The sequence below is a fragment of the Pipistrellus hanaki genome, assembly GCF_964339955.1.
Source record: "Pipistrellus hanaki genome assembly, chromosome: 3".
NCBI classification, from domain to species: Eukaryota; Metazoa; Chordata; class Mammalia; order Chiroptera; family Vespertilionidae; genus Pipistrellus; species Pipistrellus hanaki.
The window spans coordinates 90,301,429-90,322,576 of NC_140505.1; the positions used below are offsets into that span (position 1 = coordinate 90,301,429).

The 21,148-nt window shown below is 39.3% G+C and overlaps 2 protein-coding genes across 14 annotated transcripts in view; one reads left to right on the forward strand and one right to left on the reverse strand.

The window, feature by feature from the left end:
- The window catches only part of FAM168B (family with sequence similarity 168 member B), a 132,604-nt gene that overhangs the window by 38,708 nt on the left and 72,748 nt on the right, over positions 1-21,148 (forward strand). For 2 of the 13 annotated variants that reach the window (XM_084879586.1, XM_084879592.1), the window contains exon 3: positions 13,989-14,078. The exons of the other annotated variants lie outside the window; for them this stretch is intronic. In XM_084879586.1, the coding sequence (XP_084735712.1) occupies positions 13,989-14,078 (90 nt within the window). The remainder of the gene's footprint in view (positions 1-13,988; positions 14,079-21,148) is intronic. 13 annotated transcript variants of the gene reach the window in all.
- On the reverse strand, positions 15,972-16,907 carry LOC311618608 (protein SET-like; the record flags this gene model as incomplete). The annotated part of the gene is given in 3 exon segments (XM_084876189.1): positions 15,972-16,405; positions 16,408-16,801; positions 16,899-16,907. Coding segments are annotated over 3 exon segments (756 nt in total). The 3' UTR covers positions 15,972-16,052.

The following is a 21,148-nucleotide window of genomic DNA, read 5'->3' on the forward strand; positions in this document are numbered from 1 at the left end:
TATTGATGGTAGCCATTCAGGCAAGTGTGAGGTGATACCTCATTGTAGTTTTAATTTGCATCTCTCTGATGATTAGTGACATTGAGCATTTTTTTTTCATTTGTCTATTGGCCATCTGTATGTCCTATTTAGAGAGTGTCTGTTCAGGTCCTTTGTTGTTGAGTTGTATGAGTTCTTTATATATTTTAAAAATTAACTGTACCTTTGGTGAATATGTTCTCCCATACGTGGGTTCCCTTTTCATGTTTTTGATAGTTTCTGTTGCTGTGCAGAAGCAATTTAGTTTGATATAATCCCATCTTATATAATAAAGAGGTAATACTGACCATCATTCCAACACACAAGATGGACACCCCCATGTGGACACAAAATGGCTGGCATGGGAGGGCAATTGGGGGTGACCAGGCCTGAAGAGGAGGGCAGTTGGGGGGGGACCAGGCCTGAAGAGGAGGGCAGTTGGGGGGGACCAGGCCTGCAGGGGAGGACAATTAGGGGCAACCAGACCAGCAGGGGAGGGCAGTTAGGGGCGACAAGGCTGGCAAGGGAAGGAAGTAAGGAGTGACTGGGCCAGCAGGGGAGCACATTTGGGGGGGACAAAGCCTGCAGGGGAAGACAGTTAGGGGCGACCAGGCCGGCAGAGGAGGACTTTTAGGGGCAATTTGGCCAGCAGAGGTGCAGTTAGGTGTCAGTCAGGCTGGCAGGAGAGTGTGCAGAAGCAGTTAGAGGCAATCAGGCAGGCAGGCAGGTGAGCAGTTGGGAGCCAGCAGTCCTGGATTGTGAGAGGGATGTCCGACTACCCTCGAAGGGTCTCAGATTGGAGATAGTGCAGGCTGGGCTGAGGGACACACACACACCCCCACGCACGCACGCACGCATGAATTTCATGCACTGGGTCTCTAGTTTGTTTATATTTTCTTTTGGTTCTCTTGCCCTAGGATCATGGTCAGCAAGCTGTGACTCTAGAGCCACATGCAGCTCTTTGGCCTCTTGAGTATGGCTCTTCCACAAAATACCATGGTCTGGGCGAGTCTATTTTGAAGAAGTTGTGTTAGAAGAAGTTTGTTTAAAAAATTTGGCTCTCAAAAGAAATTTCAATTGTTGTACTGTTGTTATTTGGCTCTGTTGACTAATGAGTTTGCTGACCACTGCCCTAGGAGATGCATCAGTGAAAATACTGCTACATGAGATGTCTGAGATTTTAATGCCTATGGTTTCTTTTAAGACGTTTACGGTTTAGTTACTTATACCTAAGTCTTTTATCCATTTTGAGCTTATTATTGTGCATGGTATAAGTTGGTAGGGTAGTTTCATTTTTTTTTATTTTTTTTTTTGCGTGGGCCTGTCCAATATTCCCATCACCATTTATTGAAGAGAATCTCTACTCCAATGTATGCTCTTGCTTCCTTTGTCAAGTATTAATGACCATAATCACGAGAGTCAATTTCTGGAGTCTCAGTTCTGTTTCATCGATCTATATTCCTGTTCTTGTGCCATTACCACGCTGTTTTGATTATGGTGGCCTTGTTTATCTGGTATTGTGATCTCTCTAACTTCGTTCTTTCCCAAGATTACTGTGGCAATTGTGTCCTTTTTTAGTTCTGTATGAATATTTGGAATATTTGTCCTAGATCTGTGAAATATGCTGTTGATAATTTCAAAAATATATTTTTATTGATTTCAAAGAGGAAGGGAGAGGGAGAGAGAGATAGAAACATCAATGATAAGAGAGAATCATTGATTGGCTGCCTCCTGCACTCCCCTGACTAGGGATTGGGTCCATAACCTGGACATGTGCTGTGACAATCAAATCATGACCTGGTGTATAGGTTGATGCTCAATCACCAAGCCATACTTGGCCAGGCTGCTGTTGCTAAAATAGGGATTGTGTTGAGTCTATAGATTGCTTTGAGATATAGGAACATTTTAATTACGTTAATCTTCCAATCCATGAACACAGTAAATGCTTCCACTTCTTTATATCTTCCTCTCTTTCTTTTTTAATGTCTGATAGTTTTCTGAGTATAGGTCTTTCACTTTGTTAGTTAAGTTTATTCATAGTTATCTTGTATTATTTTTGTTGCAATGATAAATGGGACTTTTTTTTTTTTTTTTTAGTTTCTCTCTCTCTCTTATAGTTCATTATTGGTGTACAATAATGACATCAATTTCTGAATGTTAATTTTGTACCCTGCTGCTTTGCCAAATTCATTTGTTAAATTTAGTAGTTTGTGGTAGAGTCTTTAGGGTTTTCAGGGTACAATCTCATGTCTGTGAATAATGGCAGTTTTACTTCCTCCTTTATAATTTGGATGCCTTTTCTGTTTTCTTTTTGTCTGGTCACTGTGACTAGGACTTCCAGTACTATGTTGAGTAAGAGTAGTAAAAGTGGACATCCTTGTCTTGTTCATGATATCAAGGGAAACACTTTTAGTTTTTGCCCATTGAGTCTGAATTTGGCTGTAGGTTCGTCATACATGGCCTTTATTATATTTAGGTATGATCCCTCTATTTTCACTTTGGAGTTTTTATGATAAATGTGTGCTGGATTTTATCAATGCTTTTTCTGTGTCTATTGATATGATCATGTGAATTTTATTCTTCATCTTGTTTATGTGATATATCATATTTAGTGATTAGCGAATATTCTACCAGCCTAGCGTCTCTGAAATAAATCCCACTTGGTCATGGTGTATGTGGATTTATTTTATAGTATTTTTGTTTGTTTGTTTTTACCATCTGTGTTCATCAGGGATATTGGCCTGCAGTTTTCTTCCTTTGTAGTGCCTTTATCTGGTTTTGGAATTACGAGAATGCTAACTTTGTGAACAGAGCTTGGAAACCTTCCCTCCTCTTGAATCTTTTGAAATGTTTGAGGGGGTTAGGTGTTAGTTCTTCTTTGAATGTTTGGAAAAATTTGCCTGTGAAGTGATCTGGTCTAGGCCTTTTTTTTTTTTTTTTTTTTTTTTAATCACTGCTTCTTTATTGTTACTGGTCTATTCGGGTTTTTAAAAATGCTTTTTGAATTAGTTTTGGAATATTATATATTTCTAGGAATTTGTCCATCTTGCACAGGTTGTTCAATTTATTCATAATATTTTCTTACAATACTTTGTATTTCTGTGATGTTAGTCATTATTACCTCTTTTTCATTTCTGCTTTTATTTATTTGGGTCCTCTCTGTTTCTTTTTTTCTTTTTTTAAATATATTTTATTAATTTTTTTACAGAGAGGAAGAGAGAGGGATAGAGAGTTAGAAACATCGATGAGAGAGAATCATCGATCAGCTGCCTCTTGCACACCCCCTACTGGGGATGTGCCCGCAACCAAAGTACATGCCCTTGACCAGAATCGAACCTGGGACCTTTCAGTCCGCAGGCCGATGCTCTATCCACTGAGCCAAACCGGTTTCGGCTCTCTGTTTCTTTATGAGTCTGGATAGTAGTTCATCAATCTTATCTTTTCAAAGAACCAGCTCTTGGTTTCATTGATCTTTTGTATTTTATTTTAGTTTTTATGTCATTTATTTCTACTCTAATCTTTATTATTTCCTTCCTTCTACTTTGGTCTTTTCTTGTTCTCTTTCTAGTTCTTTTAGGTGTAGAGTTATATGATTTAAGTGAGATTTTTTTAGCTTACTGAGATAGGCCTTTAAGCTATGAACTTCCCTCTCAGGACTGCTTTCACTGTGTCCCATAGACTGCGGTTTATTGTGTGTTCATTTCCTTTTGTTTCCAGTTAGTTTTTAAATTTTTTTTCTGAATCTCATTGTTAAACTCCTGTTCCTCCTCCCCCCCCATGGCTGGCCAGCCAACCTCTGACAATTCCTCCCCCCAGCTGGCCAGCCCCTTGATAGGCTGTGATTGCTAGCCAGTCTGAGGGACCCCACCTGTGCATGAATTTGTGCACTGGGCCTCTAGTCCTATATAATAAAGAGGTAATATGCAAATTGACCATCACTCCAACACACAAGATAGACACCTTCATGTGGTCAAAGATGGCTGTCCTCATGTGGACACAATATGGCCACCACAAGATGACCAGTAGGGCAGGGCAGTTGTGGGTGATCAGGCCAGGAGGGGAGGGCAGTTGGAAGGGACCAGCCTACAAGGAAAGGCAGTTGGGGGCAATCAGGCCTGCAGGAGAGGGCAGTAGCAGGGGGCACCAAGCCTGCAGGGGAGGGTAGTTGGGGGGGACCAGGCCTGCAGAGGAGGGCAGTTAGGGGCAATCAGGCTGCGGGGGAGCAGTTAGGCATTGATCAGGCTGGCAGGAGAGAGGTTAGGGGCTGATCTGACTGGCAGGCAGAAGTGGTTAGAGGCAATCAGGCAGGTAGTTGGGAGCCAGCAGTCCTGGATTGTGAGCTTGATGTCCGACTGCCTATTTAGGCCCGATTCCACAACGGGCAGTCAGACATTTCTTGAGGAGTCCCAGATTGGAGAGGGTGCAGGCTGGGCTGAGAGACACCCCCCCGACCCATGCACGAATTTTGTGCACTGGGACTCTAGTTGTTTAATAACATGCTCTTTAATCTTCATGTGTTTGACTGTCTTTGAGTATTTATATTGTAGTTTATTTCTAGTTTCATGCTCTTGTGATCTGAGAAGATGCTTTCTTGGTATGAGTTCAGTCCTGAGTAGGCCCTGAGCATTCCTGATAGTAGGCTGGATTTAGATATCAAAATCCCACTTCCCCACACCATGTTTACAAGACAACTCAAACAAGTCTTGTAGTGCAAGGGTAGCTACTGTCAGCCAAGTCTCTGTCTTTTACCTGGGTCCTGATTGAGCTGGGCATGGGAAGTTAAGCAGCCATGGGGGCAGGAGACTCCCTCAGCAGGGGTGAGGTTTCAGGCCCCTGCAAAGTTTTGGGGGTGAGGGTCTTTGCCCCACCTCTGTTGACCCCCAAGTTCTCTCCTGACAGTCCCTCTTCGACTGTGCCTGGCTTAGGTTGTTCCTTCTCTGAGGAATTTTACTCGTCACTGGCTAACCAGCCATCCTCTGGGGCCAAATGTGGTGATATGAGGTTCAGTTCTTTCTCCTTGGTATCCTATGCCTCCGTCGCCTCCACGTCCAGCTCCTGCCTTAGGATCCCCTCGCCTGATGGTGGGGCCCCAGCACTGATCACATATCTTGGGGAACCCGTTTCTTCTCCAGAGAGGGCCCAGCTCGCCCCACTGGGTGAGAGAGAGATCCATGGTGCCAGTCATCATGAGGCTTCAACCTCGACATGAACAGAAAGCTCAGGCATCAGTTGTGGGCAATTGGATTGTAAGAAGGGGATCCCTCTTGGCCAAAAGAGCAGAGAGGCCAATATAGAATGATCTTGTGCCTTCCCAGGAGGCCCTCTACACAATGGAAGGGATTAAATCCTTTTGTATACTTTTTAAATTGCTGCCAGACATTCAAAGAGTTAATTTGTAAGTTTGCTTGGGATAATTGTATATTATGCTGTTGTAATTTTAGAATATTAAGAGATGTGTTACCTTTGTCTCCAAGCACCAAAAGATGATTTTTTAATTGATCCCCAAGGGTTCACAGTACTATTATAAGTAATTGGGGTAACACAAATCCAGAAAAATTTTTAATGACATTGTAGAATAATATCATGTAAGGATATTCTTGGCCATGGCAATTCCATTTCATACTGGCTGTCCATTTATTTTTCTATGGACCATGTCTTAGTTATATTTCTGGACCTCTCCAAGAGGCTAGTAGTGATAGTAGTGACACCCTTTATTTGCTGTCCACACAAGCCAGACACCTTTCTTTAATTTTACACACAAAGGGGCAGTATTTTGATTTTGTGTCATACAAAAGGGAAGCTGGATGGAGAACCCTGTGTAATTATACTTTCTTGCCCCCTCATGGTCCTCCTGGATGACCAAGGTGTTTGGTATTATTGGTGACTACATTATGTGGGGGATCAGCCCATGTAAGGGGTCTTACCTGTGAAGTGTCAGGAGCATAATTCTAAAATACTTCCCCATTTGCCCCAGGTAATATTACTGTACAACTGATGATTGCTAGTATGACTAGAAAGGAGTTCTCAGGCATTATTGAGTTTCTGGTTGCCTCACAATTTCTTCCCTGAGGTTATACGTTCTGATTGGCATTTCTCTGTCTCTGGAGAATATATCCCCCCCCCCCCCACATCAGTTTATGTTGTTCATTGTATTCCACAAATGAGTGAGATCATGTGATATTTATCTTTCTCTGTCTGACTTATTTCACTAAGCATAATGTTCTCCATCTCCATCCATGTTGTTGTAAACGGTAAGAGCTCCTTCTTTTTTGCCACAGCATAGTATTCCATTGTGTAGTTGTACCACAGATTTTAATCCACTCATCTACTGATGGGCACTTAGGCTATGGTGAATTGTGCTGCTATGAACATAGGAATGCATATATCCTTTTTGATTGATGTTTCTACTTTCTTGGGAAATATTCCTATGAGTGGGATCACTGGGTCAAATGGGAGTTCCATTTTTAGTTTTTTGAAGAAACTTCATACTGTTCTTCACAGTGGTTGCACCAGTCTGCATTCCCACAAGCAGTGCACGAGGGTTCCTTTTTTTCCGCATCCTCGCCAGCACTTGTGGATAATAGCCATTCTGACAGGGGTGAGATGGTACCACATTGTTGTTTTGATTTGCATCTCTCTGATGGTTAGAGACTTTGAGCAGGTTTTCATATGTCTGCTGGCCTTCCTTCTGTCTTCTTTTGAAAAATGTCTTTTACACCAGTTGCCCATTTTTTGATTGGGTTGTTTATCTTCTTTTTGTTGAGCTGGATGAGTTCCCTGTAAATGTTGGAGATTAAACCCTTATCATTGATATCATTGGTTAATATGTTCTCTCTTGTTGTGGGCTTTCTTGTTTTATTGATGGTTTCATTTGCTGTGCAAAAGCTTTTTATTTTGATGTAGTCCCATTTGTTTATTTCCTCTTTAGCTTCTATTGCCCTAGAAGCAGTATCAGTGAAAAAGTTCTTTCGGCATATGTCAGAGATTTTTCTCCCTATAGATTCCTCTAGTATTTTTATGGTTTCCCTTCTTATGTTTAAGTCCTTGATCGATTTTGTGTGTGGTGTAAGTTGGTGATCTAGTTTCATTTTTTTGCATGTATCTGTCCAATTTTCCCAACACTATTTATTGAAGAGACTGTCTTGACTCCATTGTATGTTCATGCCTCTTTTGTCAAATATTAATTGAGTATAGCGAATTGGATCAATTTCTGGATTCTCTGTTCTATTCCATTGACCTATATGTCTGTTCTTGTGCCAATACCAGAAAGTTTTAAGAACAGTAGCTTTGTAATATAGCTTGATATCTAGTATTGAGATCCCTCCTACTTTGTTTTTCTTTATCAGGATTGCTGTAGCTATTCGGGGTCTTTTTTTAATTCCAGATGAATTTTTGGAGAATTCTTTTTAGATCTGTGAAATATGCTGTTAGTATTTTAATGGGAAGTACAATGAATTTATATATTGCTTTGTGTAGTATGGACATTTTGATGATGTTGATTCTGCCAATCCATGAACATGATATATTCTTCCAACTGATTATGTCTTCGTCTATCTCTTTTTCCAGAGTTGTGTAGTTTTCCATGTATAGGTCTTTTAAATCCTTAATTAAAGTAAGTTTATTCCTAGGTATCTTAATTTTTTTGTGTAAATGAAATTGCTTTTATACTCTCTTTTTTCTGTAAGTTCATTATTGGTGTATAGAAATGCCATAGATTTCTTGGCATTTATTTTGTATCCTGCTACTCTGCCAAATTCATTTATTAAGTCTAGTAATTGTTTGATGGAGTCTTTAGTGTTTTCTATGTACAGTATCATGGCATCTGCAAATAAGGACAGTTTTACTTCTTTTCCAATTTGGATGCCTTTTGTTTCTTCTTGTCTGATTGCTCTGACTGGTACTTCTAGCACTATGTTGAACAGGAGTGGTGAGAGTGGGCATCCCTGTCTTGTTCCTATTCTTAGAGGAAATGGTTTTAGTTTTTGCCCATTGAGTATGATGTTGGCTGTGGGTTTCTCATATATGGCTTTTATTATGTTGAGGTATGATCCTTCTATTCCTACCTTGCTAAGAGTTTTTATCAAGTAAGGGTGTTGGATTGTGTGAAATGCTTTTTCTGTATCAATAGATATGACTGGGATTTTTACCTCTCAATTTGTTTATGGGATGTATCATGTTTATTGAATTGCAAATATTGTACCATACTTGTATCCCCAGGATAAATCCTACTTGTTCATGGTATATGATCTTTCTGATGTACTGCTGGATCCGATTTGCTAGAATTTTGTTGAGGATTTTGGCATCTATGTTCATGAGGTATATTGGTCTGTAATTCTCATTGTGTTGTCTTTATCTGGTTTGGTATTAGGGTGATGCTGGCTTCATAGAAGGAGCTTGGAAGTGTTCCTTCCTCTTGAATTTTTGGAATAGTCTGAGGAGGATAGGCTTTAGTTCTTCCTTGAATGTTTAGTAAATCTCCCCTGTAAAGCCATCTGACCATGGGCATTTGTTTGCTGGAAGCTTTTTGATGACTGCTCCCATTTCATCCATAGTTGCCTGCCTATTGAAATTTTTAGTATTTTTTTTAGTAAATTTGGAAGGTTGTATTTTTCTAGGAATGTTTCCATTTCCTCCAATTTGTCTAGTTTGTTAGAATAGAGTTGTTCATGCCAAAACCGGTTTGGCTCAATGGATAGAGCGTCGGCTTGGGGACTGAAGGGTCCTGGGTTCGATTCCGGTCAAGGGCATGTACCTTGATTGTGGGCATATCCCCAGTAGGAGGTGTGCAAGAGGCAGCTGATCGATGACTCTCTCTCATCGATGTTTCTAACTCTCTATCTCTCTCCCTTCCTATCTGTACAAAATCAATAAAATATATATATATTTTAAAAAAGAATAGAGTTGTTCATAGTACTTTTTAATAATCCTTTGTATTTCTGTGGAGTCTGTTGTTATCTCACCTCTTTCATTTCTAATTTTGTTTATTTGGGTCCTCTCTCTTTGCTTTTTGGTGAACCTGGCTAGAGGTTCATCAATCTTGTTTATCCTTTCAAAGAACCAGCTCTTCGTTTTATTGATCTTTTTGTTTTGTTCGGTTTGGTTTGGTTTGGTCTCTCTGTCATTTATTTCTGCTCTAATCTGTATTATTTCCTTCCTTCTGCTCACTGTGGACTTTTGTTGTTGCTCTCTTTCTAATTCTCTGAGTTGTTGAATTAGATTATTTAGTAACCTTTTTTTAGGTAGGCCTGTAGAGCTATAAATTTTTCTCTCAGGACTGCTTTCGTTGTGTCCCATAGTATTTGTAATGTTGTGTTTTTATTGTCATTAGTCTCCAGGAATTTTTTAATTTCTAATTTTATCTCATTGTTAACCCAATCAATTTGTTTAATAGCATGCTATTCAGCTTCCAAGTGTTTGAATTTTTTTGAAGTGTTTTTATTATGGTTTATTTCTAATATGCCATTGTGGTCTGAGAAAATGCTTGATATGAATTCAGTCTTTTTGAATTTGTGGAGACTTTGTTTGTGACCCAATATGTGGTCTATTTTTGAAAATGTCCCATGTGCACTTGAAAAGAATGTGTATTCCATGGCTTTGGGATGAAATGCTCTGAAATGTCAATTAAGTCCATCTGATCTAGTGATTCATTTAGAATTGCTGTTTTTTTGCTGATTTTTTGTCTAGTTGTTTTATCCATTAATGTCACTGGGGTATTATTGTCTCCTACTATGATTGTATTGTTGTCGATTTCTCCCTTGATATCTTCCAGGAGATTTTTTATTTATTTTGGTGCTCCTTCATTGGGTGTATATATGTTTATCAGGGTTTTATCCTCTTGTTGTATCATCCGTTTATTATTATGAAGTGGCCTTCTTTATCTTTTGTTATGACCTTTACTTTGAGATCTATTTTGTCAGAAATAAGTACTGCTGCCCCAGTTTTGTTTTTGTTTTTGTTTTTGTTTTTTCATTTCTAGTTGCCTGAAAGATGTGTTTTCATCCCTTCACTTTCAGTCCGTATGAGTCCTTTTTTCTGAGGTAGGTCTCTTGTAGACAGCATATATATGATTTCTGCACACCCTGGCCAGCCCAGGCCTCCACTCAAGGCTACAATGTTTCAATTATAGAAGATAAATAAATCCCAACAAAAATGGCAGCAGCCATGGGGATGGAGAGAGCAGGAGGCTTGAGTTGTCCCTTGCAATGGAGGAAACCAAGCTCCTAAAACCCTGACCTGCCTTGGTCTCCACTCAAGGCTACAAAGTTTCAATTATAGAAGATAGATAAATCTGAGATACCAGGGACTTCCCTTGCGTCACTGAGGGGTGGAGGGGTGGTGCATGGCCAGACTGCAAACCACCACAGGCCCCTCGCCCAGGCTGCTCCACACCCCAAGGGAACCACAACCCTAATCTGGGACACCCTTCAGGGCAAACTAGCCAGCCCCATCTGTACACCTGGCCTCTGTCCTATTTAATAAAAGACTAACATGCAGATTGACCATCACTCCAACACACAAGATGGCTGCCCCCATGTGGATACAAGATGGCTGCCACAAGATGGCCAGCAGGGGTGGGCAGTTGGTAGGGACCAGGCCTGCAGGGGAGGGCAGTTAGGGGGAACCAGGCTGGCAGAGGGAGGAAATTGGGGGTGACCAGGCCTGTAGGGGAGGGCAGTTAGGCTGGCAGGGAGCAGTTAGGCATCAATCAGGCTTGCAGGGGGTGGTTAAGGGGTGATCTGGCTGGTAGGCAGAAGCAGTTAGGGGCAATAAGGAAGTCGAGCAGTTGGGAGCCAGCAGTCCTGGATTGTGAGAGGGATGTCCAACTGCCCATTTAGGCCCGATCCTACCTGGCTTGGGCCTAACTGGGCAGTCGGACATCCCTCAAAGGGTCCCAGATTGGAGAGGTTGCAGGCTGGGCTGAGGAACACTTCTTCCCCCATGCATAAATTTTGTGCACTGGACCTCCAGTAATTAAATAAATGAAGAATAATAATACAAAAAATAAAATATAAACAAAAATACAAAAGAAAATAACGAAAAAAATTTTAAATACAAGGTATAAAAAAGTGAAGTGCCGTTTGCTTCAGCCAAGTTTTATTGCCCTTTAAGGACTGGTTTAAGACCCCACTTTTCTGTTCTTTCTTCTACTTCTTAGTTTCCTGTTAAGTAGGTAGCGATCCACCACTCCTTTCTTTGTGTCTGTCTCCACAGCCTTGATTGTAAACAGACAGGATCAATCTGTCTGTTTTGCCTCTCTGCCTGCTGTCAATCTTAATCTCCCTAGTGTCTATTTCTGACTGTGCTTTAGGTGGTGTATTGCTTTCCGTGACTGAATGCCCCTTTTAACCCAGTTCCCCAAGGGCTCTTCAGAGTCTTCGTTTCCTTTTTAAAGTTCAAGGCTGGATGTGAATGCACTAGCTGTCCTGATGCTGCTGGGAGGGGCTGGATCTTCATTTAGAAAGTTGTAATTTTCTCTTCACTCAGAGAAAAATAACCACTCAAATTTGGAGAGTCAGGATTATCTCAGTGCTGGACTCCTGGTCACTTCTCCCCAACCTGCTCTCCACAATCTCTTCCTAGACTCCACAAATCAGCACCTCCACTTTCACTGCAGCCACTGATGTTTGTATTTGAAAGATCTTATAAATTGGGATTAGTGAATAAAACTAAAGACAACACAGGCAAAAACAACCGTGTGTTTGCGAGTTTCTCCCAGCCACCTTTAGGTTCAAGCAGCTCTTCAGGCTACCTTTCTGGGCTCAGCCTGTTGTGGCTATGGACTTAGATCTAGAATCCCCTGCTGCCAGCAGCCCTGTGGACCTCCCTTCCACAGTCAGATGTTAAACCTGTCCTCAAGGGATGCTGACTTGGTGCTGTGCATGTTCCTTCATATATTCTTGGCCCACTGGTCTCTCCAACCCAGATCCCTGATTCTACCATTCTCCAGGTGTCCTCTGCCCTTCCCAGCTGCACATTGTCTCACCAGCTATGTCTATTTCATCAATTCCAGATAAATGTTATTTGTTATAGATGCTCTTTCTATTTGCTCCAAGATAAGGTTCAGTATACTTCTGCCTATTCGGCTGTCATTTCGTCATTCTCTTCCCCACCCCCACCCCTACCCCCTTGGATCATAGAATCCTATTCAGGTTTATTAATTCTTCCTGATTGAATTTTGTAAGATCATATCTTTCTAGGAATATATCCATTTCCTCCAAGTTGTCCAGTTTGTTGGAACAGAGTGGTGTGTGTGTGTGTGTGTGTGTGTGTGTGTGTATATATATATTTTTTATGATCCTTTGTATTTCTATGGCTTCAGTTGTTACTTCACCTTTTTCATTTCTGATTTTATCTGGGTCCTCTCTCTTTGTTTCTTGAGGAGTTTGGCTAGAAGTTCATCTATCTTGTTTACCTTTTCAAAGAACCAGCTCTTGGTTTTACCGATCTTTTGTATCTATTTATTTTATTTCTATGTCATTTATTTCTGCTCTGATCTTTGTTATTTCCTTCCTTCTATGTACACTGAGCTTTTCTTGTCTTTCTGTTTCTAATTCTTTAAGTTGGAGTGTTAGATAGTTTATTAGTCCTTTTTCTTATTTTAAAATTTTTTATTTTATTTTATTTCTTAGGTAAGAGCAAGGGAGAGATACCGACAGAGACAGAAACTTCAATGATGTGAGAGAATCATTGTCCAGTTGCCTCCTGCATGCTCCCCCCTCCCCCGCAATGGTAATTGAGCCTGCAATCTGGGCGTGTGCCCTGACCAGGAATTGAACTGTGACCTCCTAGTTCATAGGTCAATGCTCAGCCACTAATCCACACCAGCTGTGGTTTCCTTATTTTTTTATTTTTTATTTATTTTTTTTTTTTTTGTGGTAGTGCTATGAACTTCTCTTCAGGACTGCTTTCACTGTTTCCCATAGATTTTGGTTTGTTGTTTGTTCATTTTCATTTGTTTTCAGGATTTAAAATTTTTTTTCCCTTTGATCTCTTTGGTAACCCATTTATTGTTTAATAGCATGTTATTTAGCCTCCATGTGTTTGATTGGTTTTTATTGTTTCTAGTGTAGTTGTTGATTTCTAATTTTATACCATTATGATCTGAGAAGATACTTTATATCATTTCAATCATCTTGAACTTTTACTTAGTTTGTGTCTTAACATGTGGTCAGTCTTTGAAAATGTTCCATGTGCACTTGAGGAGAATGTGTATTCTATAGCTTTTGAGTAAAACGTTATGAAAATATCAATTAATCCCATCTGTTCTAGTGTGTCATTTGGGATTGCTGTACCATGTTGATTTTTTTTTAATTTAGAAGATCTATCCAATGATATCAGTAGGATATTAAAGTCCCTTGCAGTGATTGAATTGCTGTGCATATCTCCTTTGCTACCCTCCAAAAGTTTTTTTTATATATTTGGATCCTCCTGTGTTGGGTGAATATATTTACCAGAGTTATATCTCTTATTGTATCGATCTCTTTTAATAGTTTGAAGTGGCTTTCAATATTTGTTGTTATGGCCTTCACTTTGAAGTCTTTTTTTGTCAGATATGAATATTGCTACCCCAGCTATTTTTTCTTCATTTTTTTTTTTCATTTCCATTTGCCTGGAAATTTTTTTTCCAGCCCTTCACTTTTTTTTTTTTTAATATATTTTATTGATTTTTTTTTTTCAGAGAGGAAGGGAAAAGGATAGAGAGTTAGAAACGCCAATGAGAGAGAATCATCGACCAGCTGCCTCCTGTACACCCCCCACTGGGGATGTGCCCACAACCAATGTACATGCCCTTGACCGGAATCGAACCTGGGACCGACGCTCTATCCACTGAGCCAAACCGGTTTCGGCCAGCTCTTCACTTTCAATCTGTATGAGTTCTTTGTTCTAAGATAGGTCTCTTGAAGATAGCATATATCTGGGTCATGTTTTCTTTTTTTTTTTTTTTAATATATTTTATTGATTTTTTACAGAGAGAAGAGAGTTAGAAACATCGATGAGAGAAAAATCATTGATCAGCTGCCTCTTACACACCCCCTACTGGGGATGTGCCTGCAACCAAGGTACATGCCCTTGACTGGAATCGAACCTGGGACCTACCTATCAGTCCGCAGGCCAATGCTCTATCCACTGAGCCAAACTGGTTTCGGGTGGGTCATGTTTTCTTATCCTTTCACCTACTCTACGCCCTTTGATTAGAGCATTTAAGCCATTTACATATAAGTTTGTTATTGATAGGTACTTATTTAATATTTCCATTCTCAGTCAAAAAATCTTTATTGGAGCAAGATTCCTGACCAGTATACAGTGATGAATTCACTAAACAGAGACCTGTGCAGAAATTACATACTATCCATCTAGATAGGTTTTATTACACTTTGCCTATTGATGGAATAGTTCCACTTTTAAAGTTTTATACATCAAATAGCTTTGAATTTGACCAGGCTGCCCATTAATTCGTCTCTGAAAAAAATAACTGGCATTTAATTTCAGCTACTATATTTTACAGCATTAAAAAGCTTAGGCATTAGGTAGCTTTTCAAACTGTTGTTCTATGCAGAATGGCATCTAGCAGAGCAGAGTCCATCATGTCACCCAGATTCACAGACTGGTCTCATTTGAGAACAATAAGCTAAATAGCTGGTACTTAAGAGACAAAAGTACTCCTAACCTGAGTTTCTTAACTACCAATACGGACTTCTTACTCTGCAAGCCTGTCTTCTGGGCCACCTTTATAGTGCCAATGAAGACATGCCAGCAATAGCCCCGTGTGTAACTCGGCATTAGAACACCAGGTCTGTCTGGTGGTGGTGGCAGGCACTGTTATTATAACCCAGGTAAATATAGACCTATTTTTAAAATGCCAACTTGATATACAAAATTAAAAGTACAACATACTCAGAACTAAGTTTGAGCAATCTGGTATTCCAAATATTTGAAAATTTTCAGACACTGACAGAAACTGATGTTTTCCAGCTGTGGAGACATTAATATATTGATTCAAACCCCTTTACTCAGTCCACATAGCCCTGAGATCATCCTGCAAAGTGCGTATCAAAAAATATGAAGTTTAGTTGACAAAGTCTGACAATATGTTATACAAGTCAAGCTTGAAATCTGTTCTGAGAGAAAAGCATCAAATCCTTTGTGTACACATTTAGTTTTATTGTAACAAAGCAACTTGTACACTTTTAACGTTTAAGACTGAGCATCTTTTCTTTCCAGTGAAACAAAATTTAAAAATAAACAGGAACAAAATTACAATAGAGAAATGTCAATTCCGAAAAAGATCCTACAAGTTCTGCTGATTCTCCCATCGAGTGGCAGGGCTAAGTCATCATTAGGAGAGAATTTTATTTTAAAAGTGTCATCTTGGACTGCAAGGATGTCTGTTAAACATCACAATTAAACATGCCAAAGGAGAAGCCATGTTGTCAAAATGCCCACTTAACCCACCCAGACATCTCAAACCCACCCTTTGCTCACCTTCTATAACCCCCCCCCCTTTTTTTTTTTTAAGTTTTTTTTCTTTTTTGAAACAAGAGAAAGTAGACAGATACATGTTGGTAAATGCTAACTGTTCATATTCACATAGAGACACAGTGTAATCTCTGAGCCCAATATACAGAGAAAGGAGGGGGAAAAGCTAGAATTCTATGCACTACTACACAGGGGCCTAGCAACCTCCAGCTCCCAGCAGAGCTAAGGGAGCAGAAGGCTTTTCTTTTTTCCCACAGAGCACGGTGGTGGTGATTCCATTAAGTTTTTCTTGAGACAGGAATGGATAAAAATGAATTTGGAACAGAAAGGGGCAAAGATTCTTTTCCCACTGTATGCTGCTCAAGGTACTTCCCCCCAAATAAGGTGAGAACCATGGTGTAAAGGAGAGAAAAAGAGACCTCAAAAACAGGGTGACTGAGCACAAGCGGGGGGGGAGGGAGGGGGTGTTGGAGAAGAGAAAAAGGAAAAAAAAAAGACTGCAACTTGCTCCCAGGGACTGGAGAAAATTAAAAAAGGTTGTTATCCATCAGTGTTCATTAGTCATCTTCTCCTTCATCTTCCTCTCCTACTTCCCCTTCATCATCATCTTCATCTTCTTCACCTTCATGCTCAGCCCCTTCTTCATCAGTATCTTCCAACACTTCCTCTTCATCACCATCATGATCTTCTTCTCCCTCTCCTTCTTCATCATCCATGTCAGGAACCAAGTAGTACTGTAATGGATTTGGCCAAATGTCATCTTTGATGACTTCTCCTAACTCATCTGCACCTGCATCAGAATGGTCAGTAAACCAGGTGAAGAAGCTCTCTGGTTCCTCATGCTGTCTCTTCCTGCTGGCTTTATTCTGTGTTTGACTTGAACGTTTCATCAATCCTTTCCAGATTTCTATTTGATTTCAGTGGACTTTGAAGATAGATCACCACTCCCATTCAGATGAAACTCTTTGGAGAGAACTTTATTTTCGAAGTAAGGATTTTCATCAAAATAAAAATCTATTCTGTAACCTGATTTAATATCTTCAAATTCTGTCACTTCAACTCTTGTCAAATAATGCAGCACCTCTTCATCCTCTTCCCCAAGCAGTGCAGACACTTGTGGATGGTTGACAAATGTTGTTACCCAAAAATTTGGAATTTTGGGGATCAATTCTGACCTCTTCGGAAAAAATGGTTGGCGGAGTTTGTTATATTTCTGTTCTACTTTCAAAATCTTCTCACTGGCGGGGCCGGGCACTTGGGGGCCATGCTGCGGGGCTGCGGAGGGAGCCGATTGGGAGGCGGTGGGCTGTGGCGGCAAGGCGCAGAGCCCTCCATTTTCATTCTTTATGCCTGTGTTCATTCTTGTCTCTCCCCCTCCCCCTCTCTCTCTCTTTCCTGTTTGCCAACTTCATTTCAACATTAATTTTTTCTTCTTTTTCTATCTCTTTACCTTTCTTTTTTCTCTCATATCCCCTAATTTGCCTTTCTCTAGTGGTCACCTTTATTAGAGGCTATTAATATCGCAAATACATACCTGTTCAGAGCCTTTTGTGTTGTACCTGGTAGTGTTGTATTTTGTGCCTTTAAATCAACGCAGGAGAAGAAATACCACATAACCAGACATCCTAAAAAGAGAGACCATGGGGAGACAAAGAAATAGCCTGCACATGAAAGAAAAGCAGGCATCACCAGAAAAGGAAGTAAACTAGTTAGAGGCAAGCAACCTACCAAGCAAGAATTCAGAGTAATGATCATAGGATAGCTAAAAAGAATGGAAGAGAAATTTGACGATATGAATAAGAACCAAGAGGAAATTAAGAAGAACCAAGAGGAACTGAAGAAGAACCAAGAGGAATTGAAGAAGAACCAAGAGGAAATGAAGGTGAACCAAGAGGAAATGAAAAATGACATTGCTACTATGAAGAACTAAATACAAAGCACCAAGAGTAGACTATAAGAAGCAGAGGACCGCATCAGTGAGATAGAAGACAAGATGGAAAAAAATACCCAATTAGAGCAGCTTCTGGGGAAAAAAAAATTTAAAAAGCAGGAGGAGAGCCTAAGGGAACTTTGGGACAATACCAAACAATATTGGAATAATAGGGGTTCCAGAGAAAAGGAAACTGAGGAAGACATGGAAAACATATTTCAAGAAATAATGACAGAAAACTTTCCTGAGATAGAGAAGAAAAAACCCACAAAAATCCAAGATGCTCGCAGAGTCACAAGCAAAATGAATCTCAGAAGACTGACACCACGGCACATTATAATTAAATTGCAAACACCAACGACAAAGTAAGAATCTTAAATGCAGCCAAAGAGAGACAGAAAGTTACATATAAAGGAACCCCCATCAGGCTAGCAACTGATTTCTCAAGAGAAACTCATCAGGCCAGAAGGGAATGGGATGAAATACACATCATGCAAAGGACGGGTCTGAATCCAAGAATACTTTACCCAGCAAGGCTATCAATCAAAATTGAAAGTGTAATCAGGAGCTTCACAGACAAAAAAAAAGGAATTTATCTCCACCAAACCAGTAATGCTAAAGGGTCTACTGTAAAAATAAAGAAATAAGAAGGGAAGAAGGAACACATGGGTATAGAATAAAAATGGCATCAAATAAGTACCTATGACTAATATCTTTAAATGTAAATGGATTAAATGCTCCAATCAAAAGACATAGGGTAACAGATTGGATAAGAAAACAAGACCCATATATCTGTTGTCTACAAGAAACCCACTTCAGAAAAAAAGATGCACACTGACTGAGGGTGAAGAGATGCAAAAAGGTTTTCTGGGTGAATGGAAATGAAAAAAAACCTGGGATAGCAATACTTATATCTGACAAATTAGATCTCAGAGTGAAGGGCATAACAAGAGATAATGAAGGCCACTTCATAATACTAAAGGGAGCAATCCAACAAGAAATAACCCTGGTAAATATATATGCACCCAATACAGGAGCACCCAAATACATAAAAAAAAACAAACAAACAAAAAAAAAAACTGCAGGAGGACATTAAGGGAGAGATTAATAGCAACACAATCATAGTAGGAGATTTTAATACCCCACTGTCACCTTTGGACAAATCATCTAAACAAAAAAATCAGCAAAGAAATCTCAATCCTAAATGACTCACTAAACCAGATGGAATTAATTGCCATCTTCAGAACATTCCACCCCAAAGCCACAGAATATACATTCTTCTCAAGTGCACATGGGTCATATTCAAAGATAGACCACATGTTGGGACATAGGCAAAGTCTCTTCAAATTCAAGAAGATAGAAATCATATCAAGCATTTTCTCAGATCATAGTGGCATAAAGCTGGAAATTAACTACAATAAAAATAATCCAAAGAAATCAAACACATGGAGACTAAACAGCATGCTATTAAACAATGACTGGGTTACCAGAGAAATCAAGGAAGAAATTAAAAACATCCTGGAAACAAATGACAATAAAATCACAACAACCCAAAATCTATGGGACACAGCAAAAGCAGTTTTCAGAGTGAAGTTTATATCTCTACAAGCCTATTGCAAAAAAACAAGAAAAATGGTAACAAATTATCTAACTCTACAACTCAAAGAGTTAGAAAAAGAGCAACAAGAAAAGCCCATTGTAAGCAGAAGGAAGGAAATAATAAAAATCAGAGCGGAGATAAATGACATAGAGACCAAAGAAACAATACATAAGATCAACAAAAACAAGAGCTGGTTCTTTGAAAGGATAAATAAGATTGATGAACCTCTAGCTAGGCTAATCAAGAAACAAAGAGAGAGGACTGAAATAAATAAAATCAGAAACAAATGAGGTAAAATAACAACAGACCCCACGGAAATACAAATGATTGTTACAAAATACTATGAACAACTCTATTCCAACAAACTGAACAACCTGGAGGAAATGGACATATTCCTAGAAAAATACAAGATCCCAAAACTCAATCAGGAAGAATCTAAAAATCTCAATAGACAAGAGACTTGGGAAGAAATTGATACAGTCATCAAAAAACTTCCAGCAAACAAAAGCCCAGGGCCCGATGGCTTCACAGGAGAGTTTTACCAAATATTCAAGGAAGAACTAAAACCAATACTCCTCAAACTATTCCAAAAAATTCAAGAGGAAGGAACACTTCCAAACTCGTTCTATGAAGCCAGCATCACCCTAATACCAAAACCAGATAAATAACACAATGGAATAGAATTCCAGGCCAATATCCCTCATGAACATAAATGCCAAAATCCTCAACAAAATTTTAGCAAATGTGCTCCAGCAGCACATCAGAAAGATCATACATCATGAACAAGCAGGATTTATTCCAGGAATGCAAGGATGGTATAATATCCGCAAATCAATAAATGTGATATAATACATCACTTAAACAAATTGAAAGATAAAAAATCATATAGTCATATCAATTGATGCAGAAAAAGTATTTGATAAAATCCAATACCCATTTCTCATAAAAACTCTCAACATTGTGGGAGTACAAGGATCATACCTCAACATAATAAAAGCTATATATGATAAACCCACAGCCAACATCATACTCAATGGGCAAAAACAAAAACCATTCCCTCTAAGAACAAGACAGGGATGCCCAATCTCACCACTCCTGTTTGACATAATATTGGAAGTACTAGCCATTGCAATTAGACAAGAGGAGGAAATAAAAGGCATCCAAATTGGAAAGGAAGAAGTAAAATTATCCTTATTTTCAGATGACATGATATTGTACATAAAAAACCCAAAAGACTCCATTAAAAACTAATTGTCTTAAAAATGAATTTGGCGATGTAGCAGGATACAAAATTAATGCCAAGAAATCTACAGCATTTCTATACACCAATGGTGAACTTACAAAAACAGAGAGTAAAAGGGCAATCCCATTTACCATCACACCAAAAAAATTAAGATACCTAGGAATAAACTTAACTAAGGAGGTAAAAGACCTACATGCGGAAAACTACACGACACTGAAAAAAGAGATAGAGGAAGATGTAAACAGATGGAAGAACATACCATGTTCATGGATTGGTAGAATCAACATCATCAAAATGTCCATTCTTCCCAAAGCAATTTACAGGTTCAATGCACTCCCCATTAAAATACCAATGACATACTTTACAGACCTCTCCAAAAGAACTCTCCAAAAATTCATCTGGAACAACAAAAGACCCCGGAAGCCACAGCAATCCTGAGAAAGAAGAGTAAAGTAGGAGGGATGTCAATACCAGATTTCAAGCTGTATTACAAAGCCACTGTTCTCAAAATAGCCTGGTACTGGCACAAGAACTGACCTATAGATCAATGGAATAGAATCGAGAACCCAGATATCAACTCAAATCACTATGCTCAATTAATATTTGACAAAGGAGGCAGGAATATAGAATGGAGTCAAGACAGTCACTTCTGTAAATGGTGTTGGGAAAATTGGACAGATACACACAAAAGAATGAAAGTAGATCACCAACTTATACCATACACAAAAATAAACTCAAAATGGATACAGGACTTAAACATAAGACGGGAAACCATAAAAATACTAGAGTCATCCACAGGCAGAAAAATCTCAGACATATGCCAAAAGAACTTCTTCACTGATACTGCTCCTAGGGCAATGGAAGCTAAAGAGAAAATAAA